General features: G+C 34.8%; 2 protein-coding genes across 2 annotated transcripts; both read left to right on the top strand.

Annotated features, from left to right (window-relative positions):
• The first annotated feature begins 2,627 nt into the window (after positions 1-2,627).
• On the top strand, positions 2,628-8,722 carry LOC129890128 (V-type proton ATPase subunit E). Its single transcript, XM_055965668.1, has 6 exons — positions 2,628-2,893; positions 4,545-4,645; positions 5,715-5,877; positions 6,377-6,570; positions 6,806-6,905; positions 8,360-8,722. Exons 1-6 carry the CDS (start codon positions 2,792-2,794, stop codon positions 8,393-8,395), a joined length of 696 nt encoding a protein of 231 aa, XP_055821643.1. The 5' UTR covers positions 2,628-2,791; the 3' UTR covers positions 8,396-8,722.
• A 3,183-nt stretch (positions 8,723-11,905) lies between these two features.
• LOC129890126 (uncharacterized) lies at positions 11,906-19,767 on the top strand. Its single transcript, XM_055965667.1, has 8 exons — positions 11,906-12,102; positions 13,303-13,353; positions 13,972-14,095; positions 14,597-14,666; positions 17,219-17,552; positions 17,681-18,748; positions 18,865-19,014; positions 19,119-19,767. Exons 2-8 carry the CDS (start codon positions 13,327-13,329, stop codon positions 19,551-19,553), a joined length of 2,208 nt encoding a protein of 735 aa, XP_055821642.1. The 5' UTR covers positions 11,906-12,102; positions 13,303-13,326; the 3' UTR covers positions 19,554-19,767.
• Positions 19,768-20,157: the final 390 nt, after the last annotated feature.

The raw sequence follows: 20,157 nt of genomic DNA, 5'->3' as shown, positions 1-20,157 counted from the left end.
TATTTTTAAAATATAATTTATAGTTGTATTGGTTTAAATCGTATTTAAAAAATATAATTTGTATTTGCACTTTTGAAATGCAACTTGTAAATTATTGTCGTCCTATCTTTTAATAGACAAAGATATCTCAAAAGAGAAATAAAAATATTATATCTTTTCAATAATAATGTCTATCGAAAATCTTTATCTCACAATATAGGGGTAAGATATTATTTTATATCAGACTTGTGAAATTTCAGAGAATACAACAACAATAACCCAGTGAAATCCCACAACGTGGGGTCTGGGAAGGATAAAGTGTACACAGACCTGACTCTTATCAAGGTAGGACGGCTGTTTTCGAAAGACTCTCGGCTCATTAAAATCATAAAAAGAAGTCAGATAGGATAAGAAGTAGAAAGCGTTATGGCAAAGTAAAATAACGAAAGCAATCCAGATAAAATAGAGCAAATCAAAGTACAGAAAGTAATAGATAATAACAAAAATCAGACCACATGGAGTTATAGTGCGTTAATACGCCTACTAAAAAGGAAGAATAACGAGACTATGAACTAGCCTTCTACCCTAATGTGGGTCATCCACACCCTCCTATCTAAGGTCATGTCCTCGGTAAGTTGTAACTGAGTCATGTCCTGTCTAATCACATCTCCTCAATATTTCTTCGGCCTACCCCTATCTTTTCTGAAACAATCCATGGCCAACCTCTCACACCTTCGCACTGGGGCATCTGTGTCTCTCCTCTTCACGTGCCCAAACCATCTCAGTCGCATTTTTCGCATCTTGTCTTCCACCGAGGCCACTCCTACCTTGTCCCGAATAGCCTCATTTCTAATCCTATATCTCCTGGTATGCCCACACATCCATCTCAACATTCTCATTTCCGAAACTTTCATCTTTTGAACGTGAGATGTCTTAACTGGCCAACACTCCGCCCCATATAACATAGCCGGTCTAACCACCACTTTGTAGAACTTGCCCTTAAGTTGTGGTGGCACCTTCTTGTCACATAACACACCGAAAGCGAGCCTCTATTTCATCCACGTTGCCTCAATACGATGTGTGATATCATCATCAATCTCCTCGCTGCGTGAAATTACAGAGGATATATTATTTTTAGCTCATTAATTTAGTTCATTTATGTTAGTTTTGTTGTGAGCATTAAAAGCATATAATTATAAAACTTGAGTTTTTTACTGACAATTTATAAAGTTAATTTGGAAAAAATGATTTAAGCTAACAATATTTCTTATATTGTTGATTATATCGATAACTCAGGTAAATCACATACACATATATATATATACTTTTGCATATTTTTTGAATTTCTCATAAAAATACACATAATTAAAAGCTTTACGGACAAAATTGCATATTTTGGGGAAAAAAACATCTATTTAAGAACAAGCGACCATGTGAAGGAAACTTCCTAAGCTAGGCATGTGGATTCTTCTAATCAGCAACACTTTCATCTCAAATCAATTGAATTTGAGAAGTATTTGTTATAATAGAGATGACTCATAAAATAGAGTGAAAACTAAATAAAATAGACTAATTTTGAAATTATTTATTGAAATTGAACCAAATTCAAATTATTTACTTTTAATGGATTCTTTGTCCAAACTATTTACTCTCTTACCTCACTTTCTCCCTTTTAATTTCGTGCATGACGTCACACTGACGTCAGTATCACTACTCCTTTTTGATACCATCAAAGTATATTATACTCTGATGTTATCAAGCTGTTTCGCTAAATCACTGTCTCTTCATTCTTGATATTATCAGAATATATATATATACTCTCATGGTATTAAATGTGTATTTACGTCAGTGCCCTTCCCTTGTGTCTCTTTGATACCATACTCTGATGGTATCAAGAAGGAAAAGACAGTACTTTAGCAAAATTGTTTGATACTATCCTAGTATTTTATGTACTCTCATGGTATCAAATGCATGACATAGTTAAAAACAATGGGTATAAAAGTAACGAGGTATCCAATGATAAATATATATATATTTTTGAGATATAACAATAATTATTCCTAAAATAAAAAGATTTAATACATTAAAAAGCTCTTAAATTTATTATTAAATATCATTTAGACATTCGAACTATGCTTATTTCAGTTAAATATTTGAACACATGATGAGTTAACCATATGCATTAGTTTCAATATGATGTAGAACTTCAGTATGATCCATTTAAGACTAATGTATACAAATAAATAAGATGACATTTTTTTTTTCTCCTTTCAAAATTTGAATCAAAAGTTTTTAATAAAAATATTTTAACATATTTTTAATTGAAACAATCAATAGTTCGAGTACGTAAAAAAAATTATATTTTAGCACTCTATACATATCAATTTGTTTGTTTTATTTTTTTATTAATCTTTTTTTTTCAATTTTTATTAAAACTCATCAATTTTACGTTTCACTATAATATGTTTAATATCACGAAATTAAAAGCTATTTTAATATATTTAATTTAAAATATAATTTATTTTTTAAAAATATTATTAAAATTAAAATCAAACAAACAAATTAAAAGATATTCATAACCATACTTTATAATCTTCTTCAATCATATAGCGACTTGATGCGATGTGTGTTGCTGGCACATTGCGACCTATAAAAATCGGAGACGTGACTCATGTGAATTCATCAGAGAGCCAATAAGACGACTCCTCCACAAATTATCCTCCATAAAGTATCTCTTACTAGTTTCCCATTTCGCTAACATCAGAATTCTTCACTCTAATACAAATTTCTTCTCCGATCCAAAGTTGCGAAGATGAACGATGCAGATGTATCAAAGCAGATCCAGCAGATGGTTAGATTCATCCGTCAGGAAGCCGAAGAAAAAGCCAATGAGATCTCCGTCTCCGCAGAAGAAGTATGCCCTAATTATTTACTATTCACCAATTTTTGAACTGACTTCAGTTTTAATCATATCTATGAGTAATAATGCGAAGGATCGAAGAAGTAAACTTAAGTTATTCGAAGATATGCTATAATTTTGAACTTAATTTAGTCATTCAGTAAGTATGTAAGCCTTACTAATACAAATCATGGCTTGATGTTGAAGTTAATTTAGTTAGAGTAATAATGTGAAGCATTGAAGAAGTAAACCTTAATTATTTAAAAATATGTTCTAATTTGAGGTTAAATTTAGTTATAGAGTAATAATGTTAGCTTACTAATACAAATCAATGGCTTGATGTTGAAGTTAATTTAGTTTTGGAGTAATGTTGTGAAGAATTGAAGAAGTGTAAACCTTAATTTTTCTACAATATGCTCTAATTTTGAATTTAATGTTAGTTATAGAGTAAGAGTCTGTTTGGATTGACTTATTTTACACGCTTTTAAATCAAAATAGCTTTTAATCACTAATAATGTGCTCATTGAAGAAGTAAGCCTCAACAATACATGACATGGCTTGATGTTGAAGTTAATTTAGTTTTAGAGTAATAATGTAAGTAAACCTTAGTTATTCATAGTTTGATCTAATGTTGAAGTTAAATTTTGCTATAGAGTAATAATGTGTGCATCAAAGAAGTAAGCCTTACTAATACAAAACATGGATTGATGTTGAATTTAGTTTTGTTTTAGGGTAATAATGTGCACATCAAAGAAGCAAGCATTATTCAAAATATGCTCCAGTGTTGTAGAGTCTAATTTAGTCGTAGAGTAATTATTTATGCAGCCGAGAAGTAAGCCTTAATATAAAATGTATAAGTTCTATGCATGGACGACATCAAGTCACTTAAAAGGCAGCTGCAAGTAATATTTTATACAAACCTTAACTGCTAACCTTAAAAAAAAAGGGGAAGAAATCTTCTATAAAAGGTCAAAATACACCGATAGTATAAGAAAATCTTCACATTAACAGTGTACATAACTTATAGCCTGTTTGGCCAAGCTTTTGGGATGCCAAAAATGCTTATTTTTAAAAAAGTGAGTTTGGCCAAACTTTGGGAGAAAATAAGTGCTTCTGGAGAGTAACATAAGCCTTTTTTTGGAAGCTAAAAAAGTAGCTTTTCCCTAAAACCACTTTTGAGAAAAGTACACTTAAAAAACTTTTAAAAAGTTCCATCAAACACTAATTGTTGCTTAAAAGTGCCTTTTAAATTTATTGTCCAAACACAAATTGCTTCTTACCAAAAGTATTTTTTAGAAAAAACACTTTTCAAATAAGTTGATTTTAGAAGTCTGGTTAAACAGGCTATTGATCCGCTTGGAGTTGATTTCAGTTTGGTAGTCAGTCTATCTCTTGTTCTCAAAGTAATAACGTTTGCTCCAAAGTACTAAACCTTAATTATAAAATCTATACTACAAATTTGAAGTTAATTTGAGTTTAGTCATAGATGTATCTGCTGTTCTTAGAGTAAGATGTGCGAAGAAGTAAGCCATTATTATTATGCTCATCTTTAAGTAAAATGGAGTTCACTAATTATTTTTATCTTGTCTTAGAGTAATAATAATGCATTCATACTGATTCTGTTGTTAGAGTGTTAATGAGCACTCCGAATTTGTGATTGTTTTAGGAGTTCAACATTGAGAAGTTGCAGTTAGTGGAAGCGGAGAAGAAGAAGATCAGACAGGAATATGAGCGTAAGGAGAAACAAGTTGATGTTCGCAAGAAAATGTAATTTCCCCAATTTGGTTTGTATAGCGGCTTTCATCCAACTTTGACACCAGTCATTAAAAAAAGATTATGCTATAAATTATGGTATGAGAAAGATTTAAGATCACAGATCTGTCTGGATTTGTGGTCTTCCGAGGCTCTCACACACATATTACCAAAATAAAACAGATAACGAAATGGAGTCTGAAATTTACTTGGAAGTTGGAATTGTTCAAGTGGTTTTATTTGTTTCTCCGTGATTATGAGGTTGAACAGACGTTATTGTAATGCTGTTGACTCATAACTGTAATAGCTACTCCTCCATTTTGCATGACATCATCAGTCTATTCAGTGGATTAACTGTATGATCTATGGTTTCAGTTGACCACTTCTATAAAAAAGATCTATGTTTGCAGTTGAGTAGTTTCCTTTATCTTTTTAGTATGTCGGGGTTTCTTCTTGTTTAGCTCCATTTATTGGCACTTGAACTGCAAATTAAGTCTGTATCTTCATTGACGTACATTCTATATTGCTCATTTTAATGGGCATTGATTGGGTAAAATATTTCTGGTAACAACTGTATTTGTGGGAGTGTTTTGGCCTTGACATATGCTAAAAGTCATATTCCGTATTATTTGTTATGTCCTCTTTACTTCTGTATTTTACTTTTTTAAACTACTTTGATGTGCGTTACTCGAGCTGACGGGCTTCCAAAAACAGCCTGTCTACCTCCACGAGCTAGAGGTAAGGTCTGCGTACACTCTAGCCTTCCTAGACCCCACCTATGGGATTTACATTGGGCATGTTGTTGTTGTTATATCAAGTAAAATTTTCCGAACAGCTGAAGTAATTCATATAGTCGATCCAACTGATCTTTATTGAAAGATCGATTTTTAAGTGACTCCACTTAGCCTATAAAAACCATCTTTTAACGTATTTCATTGCATTTTTAGTCTAAAGTTGATTCTCTAAAATTGTTTTGCTGCTATTATTATGTGAACACAAACATTTTCTGTGGTTAAAGTAATCCAATTTCAATTTTGTTTGGGCAAAGTATAGTGTTTAAAGTTTCTTGATAATGTATTTGCAGTGAGTACTCCATGCAGCTCAATGCCTCTCGAATCAAGGTTCTTCAAGCTCAGGATGACTTAGTCAGCTCCATGAATGAGGCAGCATCAAAGGAACTTTTAAATGTCAGCCATCACCACAACCACCATATCTATAAGAAGCTTCTGCAAGATCTTATTGTTCAGGTACTTTGGCTGACAGCAATTAGCTGTATTAGTTTTCTGTCCCCACCTCCTCTTTTTTCTCTTACTGGAGTTGGCAGAACAAACTTTGTATCTTAGAAAATGAACAGACTATTTTATGAAAGACAATCTATTTTCGTATGACTTCTCATGTGATTTCTTGTATGAAGTTCTGATTGTGCATTAGAATGTTTAGAAGTGAAGATATATTGTAGGCGTGGTAGAGTATCATTTGAATAGCCTGAGCCTGAAATAAAATCTGTTATTGCTTCTACCTTCAAGTTGAATCCTCTGGAAGTTGATGTTTTATTTTCAGAATCTTAAGCTGGTTCACATTCTTTTAGGGATAATATGAAGGTTATCACATTTTCTTAGTAAGTGTTGAGTGCTGTGCCAAAGTTGCTACAAAGTTTATGTTTTTCTCTACATTTCTAGGTGACTTTTGGGACATATATTGCTACCTTCTGTGGGCATAACTTAAAAACAACTCTTTGTGCTGCAGAGTTTACTCAGACTTAAAGAGCCTTCTGTCCTACTACGTTGTCGGGAAGATGATGTTTCCTTGGTAGAAGATATCTTGGATGCAGCAAAGGAGGAGTATGCAGGGAAGACTCAAGTTCACGCACCTGAGGTCATAGTTGACCAGATCTACCTTCCACCGGCTCCATCACAGAACAATGCTCATGGCCGTTCCTGGTACACTGCTTCATTTGTTCTTACTTTCAATAGGAAACTTTAAAAAGCTCATAGTTCTCAAATTGGCGCTCCATTAGATGGAGTGGACTCATGTGCAGTTGGACTTGGATCGGCCTTTTGTTTCTCTCTCTTTCCATGTATCATTGCTCTTGGGAGGAGGTTAAAGCACTCAAGCTTGTAGAATCTATTTAGGTACCATTATTGATCTCTCCCTCTCTCTCTTTCTATGCCACAGCGCTGGAGGAGTAGTCTTGGCTTCTCGAGATGGAAAAATTGTATGTGAAAATACACTTGACGCCAGATTAGAAGTTGTGTTCCGTAAGAAGCTACCAGAGGTACTTTCTGCTCCTCAGTCCTTTTGTATTTTTGAAAATTTCCTATTGATGTTGTCAAATTTCTAATTCTCGTTCATGGTTCTACCCATGTTTTACATACTTGTGGCCCACCTATTAACTTCAGCTCTCTGTAGTAGATCCCTTCTATTTTTAGATGTCAAGCAAATGAGCTACAAAATCTTACATGTTCCTTGCTTTGATAGGCATCTTAGTGGATTAAATTTTTCCCAGCAAGTTATAAACATTCTGTAGTACTTTCAAGTTTCAACTAAGTTATAGATAATTTCTACCTCCTACCAATACGGTTTAAACTTAAAAAAACTTTAGTCATCTTCTTTATGTTGTTCCTGGTGCATAACTTAGGTAGTGATGGGGGCAAGTCTGATGATGTTAGACTATGGAAAATTAAGTATTAATGCGCCCCAACCCACACACACCCCAACCACAAATAGGTAATTCAGCCTGTTTGAGGTAGGGAAACACTATGACGTAGATAACCACATTTAGACAGTCAATCATCTGTTTCTCCAGTGCAGAATAGCATCCCAGCTGTGGAGGATTTCCATTAGTCTCAGGGGTTTTGCTTGGGCTATGCCTAACAGAATCATACATCTTTTGTACAGTTGGGGAGAAGTAGGGGTGGGAGCTGCAGATAGAGATAGATGGAGGATTTTCCAGCCTGTATTTGGTGGACTGTTTGGAAAGAAAGAAATGCTAGATGTTTTGAGAGCAAGAGCTTTGATCTTCAAAAGATCTTTTTGCTTCTGGTGCAAACAGATGGATTTAGAGGACACTGAATCCGTTGTTGATATCCTAGGTTCCTGTTAGGATTCAGATTCAGTTTTCTTACTTTTTTGACAAGCTGTAAACATGGTTTTCAGTGCAACCCATGTACTGGTTCAATGAATATAAACAAATGTTACCTTCTCAAAAAAATAAAATAAAAAAATAACCACATCAACAATACCAGAGAACATGTGTTGAATGAGAAAGAAAGATCACTTTTTTCCAGTAAGATGAGTTTGACCTTTTCTAGTCTTCATAAGAAGTATGGGTGAGAGCAAGAGGAAATCTCCTACTTTTAGCTATAGCTGTGTCCTTTAATTTGGTTATATTATGAGCATGCCCTACTTATTTCTTCCTATATATGTAAGCCATCATGACAAAGTTTACCCAGTACCTGTGTTGGTGGGAGGTAAAAGGTATCCCGGTGGAATAAGTTGAGTGGAGATGCAAGCTGTTTCGAATGCTACTGTTAATCTGTTATAAAAAAAGAAAAAACAAACAAACCATAACCTACTTTACTGTATCTCCATCCTTCGATTTGTCTCCATTAGACAAGTGGTACTGTATTTCTCACATGTTAGCTCCATTGGTTTCCAACAATTGCACTTTGTAAAATTGTGGCAATATTAATATTTTGTTTGTGTTAATCAATCTGTATCTGCATTCAGATTCGCAAGTGTCTATTCAGTCAAGTTGCTGTCTAATGCATGGGAAGCATCAATGTATCTATCACCTTTTGCTCGCGACTCTTGGGATTCTGAAAATGGCGCCTGAGCGGATAAGTTATTGTTGCTTTGTTCGTATACTATTTCCTTTTTCTGTGCCCTGTTGTGCTTATACACTATTAGAACACTGTATTGGACTCGTGTTAAAGGGGTATTTCTTCAACATTTTAGCATTAAGCATATGCATTATATTTTCATTTTCAATGTTCCAACAATAAGTGTAAGTTACTGGAACCCTGAGTTTGCTGGGTCGAGAGAATAAAATTTTTCGGAGTTGATGGCTCTCCATACTTTATTAATAGAAAATATTTGTATCTCTGTCAGCTTTATACTTATATTATTACTTAATTTATAATGGGAGTGTGTTGTCCTGCACGAAGAGGAATGTCAATAGCTTGTCATGTACGAGCCAGCTCAAGAAAATGGTCAAAGTAAGGCCCTTTCTTCTTTTTTGTTTCCTCTAAGTTGAGAACCATGACGTTTTCATAATTTTGGGGAGGTAAAAATGTGATGTGATATTTTTCATTTGGTTCAAGATTTGATGGATAGAGTTATCTAATTTATGTCTTAGATGGAAGATATCAGTACTTCATGTAATGAGTTAGATTTGATAGCAGTACTTCATGTAATGAGTTAGATTTGCACATGGCTAGTTTAAATATTACAATTATATAAACAAAATCAATAGAAAATTAATAAAGGATCTCCTCAACCAATCTCATAATTTTTCCAAACGAGAGTCGTGTGAAAAGGTAAAAAAGAATTGGTGTTATTTAGGAGTCAGTGTCATTAAGATTTTTTTTCATTTTTCCTAAACAAAAATAAGTTTTTTATATTGTTTGGTTATCTTTCATTGATTTTTTGAAATTTTTTTAAGACAAGTTTTTCAGCTAAAGTTTTTCACTCACAAAAATTTAACCTCTTTTTTTCTAGTTAAAATACATGTTTAAACACAATTTCAATTTTTAAATACACTTTAATTTAATTTTCAATATTACTCCCCCTTCCCCCGCAACCCCCCCCCCAAACCAATAACCCAATATCACTTCTTTCATTATTCAAATTAGGATTGTTCAAAATCGAATCGAAACCGATAAATCGAATCGAAAAAAGTTATTGTTTTATCGGTAATGGACTATTGATTTAGCGGCTTCGGTAATGGTTTTAATTATTTTTTTATCGGGTTATCGTTTCTTAACGGTTTAAAGTTTTTTAACGGATTAACCGATAACCCGATAGTAACTTAATAATTTATATTTATTGTCATTTGGTATCTAAAGTCCTTCACTTAGGATTTAGTTTTCATATTTTTATTTCTTGTTGTCTCAAACTCTTGGTTTTTATACAATGTTTCACATTTACTTTTGAGCAAGACACAATTTATCAACTAATGTGCATGATTCATTTGGTTTGTCTCTTTGTCTCTAAGTGATTTTCAATGTTTTTTTTTGTATCAAATCTTAACGGTTAAATTGATAACCGATAAGCCAATATCTGTCTATAAATCGATAACCAATAAGTCAAGTCGATAAACTTCAAAACCGAACCAAACCGATTGATACGCAACCCCTAATCCAAATGGCTACTTATACTACCATTAACTAAGCGGCTTCTTATTAGGAAATTTGTCAATGTCTATTGTAATTTTGGCAAAGAAAATCATTAGATTTTCCAATTCTCAAATTCATAAAGGTGTATTAGATTACTGAATAACAGAATCAAATGAACTTTACAATTTAAATTCGATAATACTAATCTCGAAAGGCTAAAAATCCCCTAATTGATGTCCGATGGTAATACAAATCTACAATAGACATTTGAGGATCTTAATAGGTTAGTAGTTTATCAGCTATTTGAATTTTTATTGTGTTTTGTTAAATATTCAATATGATTCCATAAGATATAGTTTCGTTCAAGTAATAGAATCTAGCCAACTGAAAGGATTTTCTGATCAATTCAGATATTATTTGGATTCCATTAGTAATGAGGATTCAAAATATCACACATTGATTAATCAAAGAGAGATTCAACCAAGCCTCGGTAATTTTAGAATCTCCCTGTTGAATGGCCTATTCTCCCCGGCCGAAAAAGGTAGTTCAATTCCTTCCCTTAGAATCGTACTTGAGAATTTCTTACCTCACAGTAAAAAATTCGATTCCCCACATTATAATCTTTTTCTCCATTTATAAAATTAAAAAAAAACACTAGAATGAATTTCCAAATTAACACTGTTAATCAACAGGAATAAATTCGCAAAATTGTTTGAAACAAAGCTGCATACATATAAGATAAGGAAAACATTAATTTTCAAACTAGGAATGTCAAATGGTTGGATTGAATCGAATTTGGATTGATTGAATATAAACTGAGTCAAAATGGATTGGATTATGATCCATCCATATAAAATATGGGTAAATATGGATTTGATCAAATCTGATTTGGGTAAAATAGTTCTAACTTACTTTAATCTTATAAAGAAAAAAGGCATTAAATTAAAATAAAATTACTAATGTTCTAACCCCTACAATCCCCAATCCATTCCTAAATTATTATTTTTTAAACAATTAATTTTTCATACAAAAATAAAATTTAATTTTTCTTCTATCCTCATAACCCCCCACCCACCCACCAACCAAAATTTTCACCCAATCCTATCTCCATCCCCCCTTATTTTTTTTTTAAAAAATCAAAATATTTTTTGCCCACCCCAACCCCTTCCCCGCCCACCCCCCACTTGGACAACCTACCCCCACCCCCACCACAAATTTCTTTTCTTAAAAAATTAAAATAATTTTTTTAAAAAAAAAATCTTTGAACCTCTCTCCATTCTACCCCATCCCCCTATCAAACCCCCTACCCTTACCCCAAACCCCCACTCGGACCCCTACCCCCACCCCAGCCTCCAATTTTTTTAAAAACAATTTTTTAAATTTTTTTTTGGCCCCCTCCCACTCCACCTGGAACCCCCTACCCACCCCCACCCCACCAATGTTTTTTAAAAAAATTTATAACAACAACAACAACCCAGTGTATAAATTTTAAAAAAATTTATACACCCAAATTTTCTTTTTTTAAAAAATTTAAAAAATATTTTAGTGTAATTAGAAATTTTGGGTGATTTATGGGTCTATATGGATACCCATATTTTACTTATTTTTTCCATATTCATATGCGTTTTTAAAATAGATCAATCTATATTTATCTATTAAAAAAATATGAGTAATCTATTTAAATAAATATGAGCTAAATGAATTCATTTTACTTAAATGAGCTGATATTGCCATCCTTATTTCTAACCCTGTTTGATTTTCAGTACTCATTAAGCTGAGTTAGGCAGATATTATAATCTTGAACCAAACATTATATAATTAAATATAATTTGTATATTATATATTATTGGAAATACAAGATGAAATAAGTAAGGCTTAAATTTTCCTTAATTTTTTCCTGACGGTGTGAAAAACTCTACTTGCAACATGAAAAATATTAAAAACTAAAAAAATAAAATTCATCTTTTTCTACCAGTGAGCCTCCTCTTCTCCTTCTCTTTGGTCTCGCATCCTACTGGGGCTTTCGAACAACACCACAGAGAAAAAAAGCCATTAAACTCTTGTTGGGTGCTTTCAAGAATTTGTTGTTTTTATTAAAACATCAGTTTCTTGCCTCTTTATCAGATCCATTATCAGGTCATTATACCAAAGCTGTTCTTTCTCATTCTACTTCATTATTTACCAAGATTATAATTTCACCTGTATAATTTCCATAAAGATTCTCTTTTTGGCATACCATGTTTCCTTATCGATATGTTGGAAGCTGCAAAGGGTTTGAAAGTATCTGATAATTATCTTTTCAATGCAATTTTTTCATAAAAATGTGAGCTTTTTCAGTTTATATGTGTATCTGTACTTGCTTTTTTATATGAAAATGGTCTCGAATAGAGCAGAATGGATATAGAGTATTTAGTTCATTGATGCATCTTTACTTGGGGGGTGTTATGGGTGTGGGGAGAAATTTGAGGCTATGTATTTATTTTTTTGTTTTTGGCTTTCAGGGTTTAGGGTATGCATTTATTTTCTATTGTTAGCTCAGGGTTTTGGTCATGTTGTTAATTTTTCTTTGATGACCGTGGTGTCCGAGCCAACTTTTGCGGACTAATTCCACGGGATACTTGCCACATCCCACCACCACCAACTACTAGGTAACTCTGTCTCCGGTGGGATTTAAACTTGAGATCTCATGACTCTCGGCCACTTCATTGACCAACAGGCCACACCTTTGGGTGGAAAAGGAATTGATAAAGCCTCATGTTGTTAATTTGCATTACTGTATTCTATTGTTTATCCATATCACTGTCTTTCTTTTGAGGTTGATTCCACTTGTGCTTGAGGATATTGCTACCTTTCTAATTTCCGCAAAAGGTCTGTCATTTGTATTCCATCTCCCCTGTTGATATATTGGAAGCTGAAAAGCAACCAATGTATGTCATTTCAATGGGAAGTTTTCATTAAAAATGTGAACTTTTTAAATTTTATGTATGTATCTGAACTTCTCAATGAAGCAAACTTATGATAAGAGTCACTCATTGGGAGGTGATTTGTGTGATTTGCCTGACGTTCTGGGTATGCCTTTAGTTTCTGTTTTAGCTTAGTGTTTTTGGCCTTACTGATTCACATTAATGTATTCTATCGTTTTACTGAACTCCTTAGTCAATGTGGGCCCAAATAGAGTGGAGTAGTTCCCGTGGTATTATATAGCCGAACCCAAATATGTTTAGGATAAGTTAATTCTATACATTATTTAGCCATTTCTCTCAAGTCATTTAGCAGTGTCAATTTAGACTAGCATGCCTTCCAATTGTACGTTTCTTTTTGTTTTGTTGTCTACAGGTCTGGAGGTTGTAATACATATGAATGGCGTGGAAGGCGGCAGGGAAAAAGGTGTGCTTTTTAGGCTTCTTCTGTTGGGGTCGACTGAATATCACTTCATAACTGATCCTTGACCTTTCAAATAGTCTATTTGCTTTCATACAATAAAGAAAAAGAGAGTCTACTCGCTTTCATGCTTGAAATTCATGTACCTCGACTTCTATGACATTTCCATTAGCAAAAACAGGAGGATTGTGTGTTTAGTTGCTTGTCTGCTTAATTCTATTAAATTTTGTTAGTTGCCTGTGAGAACTGTCTTGTGCAAAGTGTTGCTTGTGGTCCTATTCAGAACTCTTATCTATAATTGGATACTAGTCTTGTAAGTATCTTCATGAGTGGACAGTATAGTTTCTCCGAAAAAGGATGTGAACTGCGTTGACCAAATGAATTCCCAAAAGATGTGCAGTTGTGCACTGCATTGGCCAAATATAAGTTGGTTAATCTCTTCTATCATAAAGCTACCGCCCCATATTATCTGATTTTCCTCTCGTGGCTGCCAATGCACAAATCTATCCACCCCTGTCTACATATTATGTATTCTACTATGCCATTGTTGAGACTCCATCTTTGCCAAGTTAGTATGCTTTTGAGGTAGTTCTATGCAGACTTTTACATGGAGTGTTTCTGCAGGGTAGCTTCACTAGTCTTACAAAGGCATTGGGAGTAAGATCCAGGTATACTGCTGCATCAGTTTCCAAATCTAACCTTGAAGAGGCGCAGAGAACAATTCCAGTTTTGGTTGGACAAGTACAAGGTCTGTATATTTGTTTTTCTTCATGTACAAGGCCTGCACTTATTTCATTTGTTTATATTAACCATCTTCGGTACAAGGCCTGCACTTAATTTCATTTGTTTATATTGACCATTGTGCTTAATCATCATCCTTTTAATAGTTTGTTTGGTGATTTTCTAAATCAGATGGGTTGCGAGCTCATCATCTTCCTTATGTTCTGAATGTTTTGGTACAGGAGGAGGGACAAAGTAAATGTTCTGAATGTTTTGGTACAGGAGGAGGGACAAAGTATTGTAGTTCTTGTTCTGCTGCTTGTAGAAGTTCTTTTTTTCCATGCCCCTTGAAAATCAAAAGTTTTATTTTTACCATGGACAATTACTTGCACTACATCTGGGTGAAATGCTTCTTAGTTTCTTAATAAACTTTCTTGGCTATATTTTCCGATAGCTGAAACTAAAGAATGAGTGCATGGCTTCAGATGATGTGCAGGCATGTATCATATCTTTTTCCCTTATACTGCAGGATGCTTCCTAAATGCAGGTCAATGGAAGTCAAACTGTACCAACTTCCTAACTTACAGAACTTCAATAAGGTGAAGTCACAACTTTACTTTAACTTTCCTAGGGATATTTTGGTTAATTCATTTATGAAAGCAAGTGACATCATTCTGATGATAAGTTGTTTTCTAAGAAATATGGAAATATATGAGGTATAGGAGATGTTTTGATGGGGAGTCAACTAATTTAAGATTTTGAAGGCTAGGTGTATTGCCAATTTGTTTAGTTGGTCCAACTTGTATCCTGCTGTTAATGCAGAACAACTTCAGGACTTTATTGACTCACTAGTTCTGGCTTAGATAGTCTGTATAATCAGCCAGAGATTTTTTGTAAGCTCAAGTGCCATATCTTGTAATTCTTGTATCTTCTTGATGCTGTTATTAATACCAGTTACTTTATAAAAAATTAAAATAATATGGAAATAGACGAATAAATTCACTAAATAAAAATTTTGAATCTTGTTGCGAATTGGGTAATGACTAATGGTAAACTACTTAACACCAAACTGCTTTAGAATTCAAAGAAAATCTTTTTCCAATAAACAATGAGGCAAGTGCGGCAGAAAGTAGCTAGAAGAACACTCTAGTGCTCTTCAAAGAACTTTAACTTCTCAACAACAACAACATAACCAGTGTGATCCTACAAATGGGGTTTGGGAAGGGTAGAGTATATGCAGACCTTGCCCCTACCTTGTTGAGGTAGAGAGGTTGTTTCCTAAAGAACTTTACCTTCTCAGTTTCAGCCAAAATGAGGATATGACATTCTCCACAGGCTAAAGAACTTGAATCCTAAGCAGTTAAAAGATGGATCAGAAATAACTTTTTGCTTTTCATAATGAACATGTTGGTTTGGAAAGAGTGCTTTCCAGACGTAAGAGATCTCTGGTTTATCCTGTTGAAGGAAATCCCTTTCGGATGCTGAAGGGAATTATCTTTCAACCATTTCATTCTACAATTGCTGGTCTCTTAAATGCTTTTCTTCTCTGGTTTGTGAAACTATATTTGAAGCAAGCACAAAGTTTGATCTTTGAAAAGTTTTTGGTCTGCAGATCTCATTGGTAGTCTACTCTAAGTAGCCTATAATCATGGCTATCAACTGGCTAATTACAAAAAGAAAATTATTTTAGTGAAACAAAACTGGCAAATACTTCAAGAAAAAAGTTGACAGCTAGGTGGTGCAATGAAGGGAATCATTATTGGCAAACATATTGCTTTAACGGTTTCCTTTCAGCAAAATGCTTAGAGTATAGAATTTTAGCACTCCTGTACCAAAAGACTAACCAAAAAAGTGGTGGATGCTACTTGCATTGTCCAATAATAAGAATTTAAGTGAAGAGGCTAAATCTTGAAATAGATTGCTGAATAATGAAACTCAGGAGTTAAGAGTGGTTGGCTATTTTTTCATTTTTTACACTCTTGACCATGAAATTCCAGAATTCAATGTATTTTCAAGAATTTGTAAAACAACTCTCTTTGTTTCCCGTGCCTCTAGTGAGTTAGAGACATAGTTCGAAAAGGTCAAATCTTTGATGATTCCATCATCTATGATCGAGTTGCTGGATAGATATCCTCCATCTGAACCGAATTCTTTCTGGTTAAAGAATCCCTTTCTAGTAGCTCTGGAACAATTAGGAGATTCTATACGGGGTTTTGCTTCTGGCGGCAACATACTTGGTCCCGCTTATGGGGTCAAATCAATATGTTCTAAGAAGAAAGATTGGAATATCATTCTCATCAAAAGTGTTCACTTTTTTCACTCCAAATTACTCACAAAAAGTCAAAAACAACTCCAATTTGAATTCATGGCCAAACACAACTCCAGTTTTTAAATATCATTTTTCACTTTGAAAACAAAAACTACTTTATTCAAATTTCACAATAAAATATGGCCAAACGCCCACTTAGGCAACACAGGACGTAGCTGTTATACAGCAATTTCAGTGGAAATTTTTATGCAAGAATAACAGGTTTCGCCAGATTTTTTTATCAATAATTTCAAACAACAGGCAACAAACAGTAATAAATAAAGAAAATTCACTACATCTTAAGAGAATACACTACATCTTTGGCCTGCTCTTTTTCAGTTGGAGGCCTCAATTGTGGTAAACATTGACATCAAAACATTAAATATCGAGTACAATTAAATCTTAACTCAACAAGCGTATTTGTCTAAAGTTTAATAAATTTTCGTTGCGACTTGTGAACAAGTTAACTGAAGTTTTACATGACATTGTGTGGAGATGTGTTTTTATCAGATTAGTGGTTTGCCGTGGTTAAGTAATAAGCTTGGCAGAACTGAATAATGTTATTTCTAAAATGGTCAAGTTGGTTGATAATGGTGAGCTGTTATTTTTTCCTTGAAGTTAATTGCACTTCTTTTATAACACTCCAAAGACAAGAAGGATAGAAGGATAAATTTGGACAGTGGTTTCTTCTTTGAGAATTAATCTGAACATTGAAAGGTGAAATTTAAGATCATAGGCAGCGTGATAGAGATAAGTTAAGACTATGGGCTAGCCTGAGAAACCTAACAGTGTTACGTTTTGGTTGATGTAATAGAGATAATATAGTTTGTTCTTTTCTTCTAGGTGTTTTCATGCCACTCCAGAAAGACTGGCTTGGAAAAAAGAACCAGAAGCTTTGGGTTTGAAGATTCAGAAGAAAGGGAAGTTCAAGAAAAGGACAAAGGATTCCTCACCACCCGTTGAAGCTCCTTATGTCCCTCCCAAGCTAAAAAGAGCTGCTAGCTCCTCCTTATCAGATAGAACTGTAGAGATATTTGAAGGCATGACAATTGTTGAGCTGGCCAAACGTTGTGGTGTGTCAATATCTGTCGTGCAGGAAATCCTTATAAATGTGGGGGAGAAGGTTGACTCAGAATATGATCCTCTTAGCATCGACATTTCCGAGCTTGTTGCGATGGTAAAAGATTTTTTTCCATCTCTCTATTGAATCTAACTCGTGTTTTTCAATTTGAGTTGCTAACCTTCCAAGCAGGATGCTATCTGTGGTTATGGACTAATATTAATGTTTACTTGTTTCCATTGCAGGAAATTGGAGTAAATGTTAGGCGGCTGCATTCTAATGAAGGTGCTGAAGTCCTGCCACGTCCACCAGTGGTCACAGTGATGGGTCATGTTGACCATGGTAAAACATCCCTTTTAGATGCTCTACGTCTGACTTCTGTGGCTGCTAAGGAAGCTGGAGGCATAACTCAGCATTTGGGAGCATTTGTTGTTGGAATGTCTTCTGGAGCATCAATCACGTTCCTTGACACTCCTGGTCATGCGGCATTTAGCGCTATGCGACAAAGAGGTGCAGCGGTTACTGACATTGTTGTATTGGTAGTGGCTGCTGATGACGGTGTTATGCCACAAACGCTGGAAGCAATGTCCCATGCAAAAGCAGCTAATGTTCCGATTGTTGTTGCTGTCAATAAATGTGATAAACCAGCAGCGAATCCTGAAAAAGTGAAAATCCAGCTTGCAACAGAAGGGTTGGCTCTGGAGGAGATGGGTGGAGATGTTCAGGTTGTTGAAGTCTCTGCTGTAACAAAGACTGGGTTGGATAAGCTGGAAGAGGCGTTGCTTCTCCAGGCTGAATTGATGGATCTGAAGTCACGTGTAGATGGACCAGCCCAAGCTTATGTCGTCGAGGCAAGGGTTGGTAGAGGACGGGGTCCATTGGCTACTGCAATAGTGAAAGCAGGAACCCTTGTCTGTGGTCAGCATGTTGTTGTAGGTGCCGAGTGGGGAAAAATCAGGGCTATTAGGGATATGCTAGGAAAATCAACTGATAGGGCTATGCCAGCTATGCCTGTGGAAATCGAAGGACTCAAAGGGCTTCCAATGGCTGGTGATGACATTATTGTCGTTCACTCTGAGGAAAGGGCAAGGATGCTTAGCGCAGGGAGGAAAAAGAAATTTGAAAAAGATAGACTTAGGAGGAAGATGGAAGCGGAAAAATTAGGTGCCTTAGTGTCAGAATCTAATTTTGAAGATGAAGGTGAGGTTGAAGAGAAGCCCAAGAGGGTTGAAATGACAATGATCGTAAAAGCAGATGTTCAAGGAACTGTCCAAGCTGTTACAGATGCATTGAAGAGTTTGGATAGTCCTCAGGTGAGTCAACTAGTGTTTCAGATGCATTGACAGTATGCTATTTAATTGATCAACTCTGTTTTAGTGTACTTACAGAAATTTCAGTTTCAAAATTTTAAAAATTGTCCTTTTAATAGGTTTTCGTGAATATTGTCCATGGCGGTGTTGGGCCTATTTCTGAGTCTGACGTGGATTTAGCACAAGCTTGTGGTGCATTTATTGTTGGATTCAACATACCAACTCCACCTAGTTCAATCAATCAAGCTGCAAATCGAGCTGGCATTAAGGTGTTCATTCTGGCTAATACAAAACGTGGTCTACATTTCTCGTTTGAATGCTCCTATCACGTGCTGAAAACGTTATGCTCATACTGATTGTGATTTTGTTACAGATAAAAATCCATCGTGTGATCTATCATCTTCTAGAGGATATTGGCAACTCTATTGTTGACAAAGCCCCTGGGACATTTGAGACACAGGTTTCAGGCGAGGCACAGATACTGAGCATATTTGAGCTTAAAGGAAGGAGCAAAGCTAAGGGAGATGATGTCAAGATAGCTGGTTGTCGTGTGATTGATGGCAGACTCATCAGATCATCGACAATGAGGCTTCTTAGAAGTGGTGAAGTTGTTTTCGAAGGATCTTGTGTATCGCTAAAACGGGAGAAGCAGGATGTTGAAACAGTTGGAAAGGGGAATGAATGTGGACTTGTTATTCAAAATTGGGATGACTTTAAGGTTGGAGATGTCATCCAATGCTTGGAGCAAGTCAACAGAAAACCCAAATTTATTTCATCTCAAAGTGGTGCTGTTAGAATAGAATGTTAGAATTTTTACTAAGAAATGAGCCAACTTTTTTGGCTAATTAATCGTCTATTTATTATTGAGTAGAAGTAAAACAATTTTGCTGTATAAAACTCCTAAAGTGAACTCTTTACACTGAACAACAACAATTTCTACAGTGTATGGTCATAGTTTTTGTTCCTCCATTGTTTAGTCTAATGGTGGAGACACCTTATAGTACTATTCTAGTTGTTGACAATCACCTGACCCCACACAACAAGCCTGTGCCCCTTTCATTTTGTAAAGTAGTCTAGGAATGAGGCACTCCCCACCCCTTCACATGAAAGCAACCCCCCCCCCCCCCGCCCCTCAAAAAAAAAAAAAGAGAGAAATTCTGCATATGATATTTCAAAAGCATAAACATGTGATTTAATAAATCTATTTTTTTTTATCGTAAATATTTAAACTTGTTGTTCGAGAATTTTCAACATGTACTTTTGCTGTCCAAAGAAGGAAAAAAAAAGATTCTGATGTGTAGACTACTCAATATCTCATCATTTGGGTGTTTTTTTTTTTTTTTTTTTTTTTTTTTGTATTTTTGGGGAAAAACCAAGCGGTTAGGACTCTGATCATGATAGAGTGTTGGGAC

The sequence above is a fragment of the Solanum dulcamara genome, chromosome 5, assembly GCF_947179165.1.
Source record: "Solanum dulcamara chromosome 5, daSolDulc1.2, whole genome shotgun sequence".
In the NCBI taxonomy this organism is placed as follows: domain Eukaryota; kingdom Viridiplantae; phylum Streptophyta; class Magnoliopsida; order Solanales; family Solanaceae; genus Solanum; species Solanum dulcamara.
The sequence above is the reverse complement of the archived record's forward strand: the minus strand, read 5'-3'. Positions and strand labels throughout refer to the sequence as shown.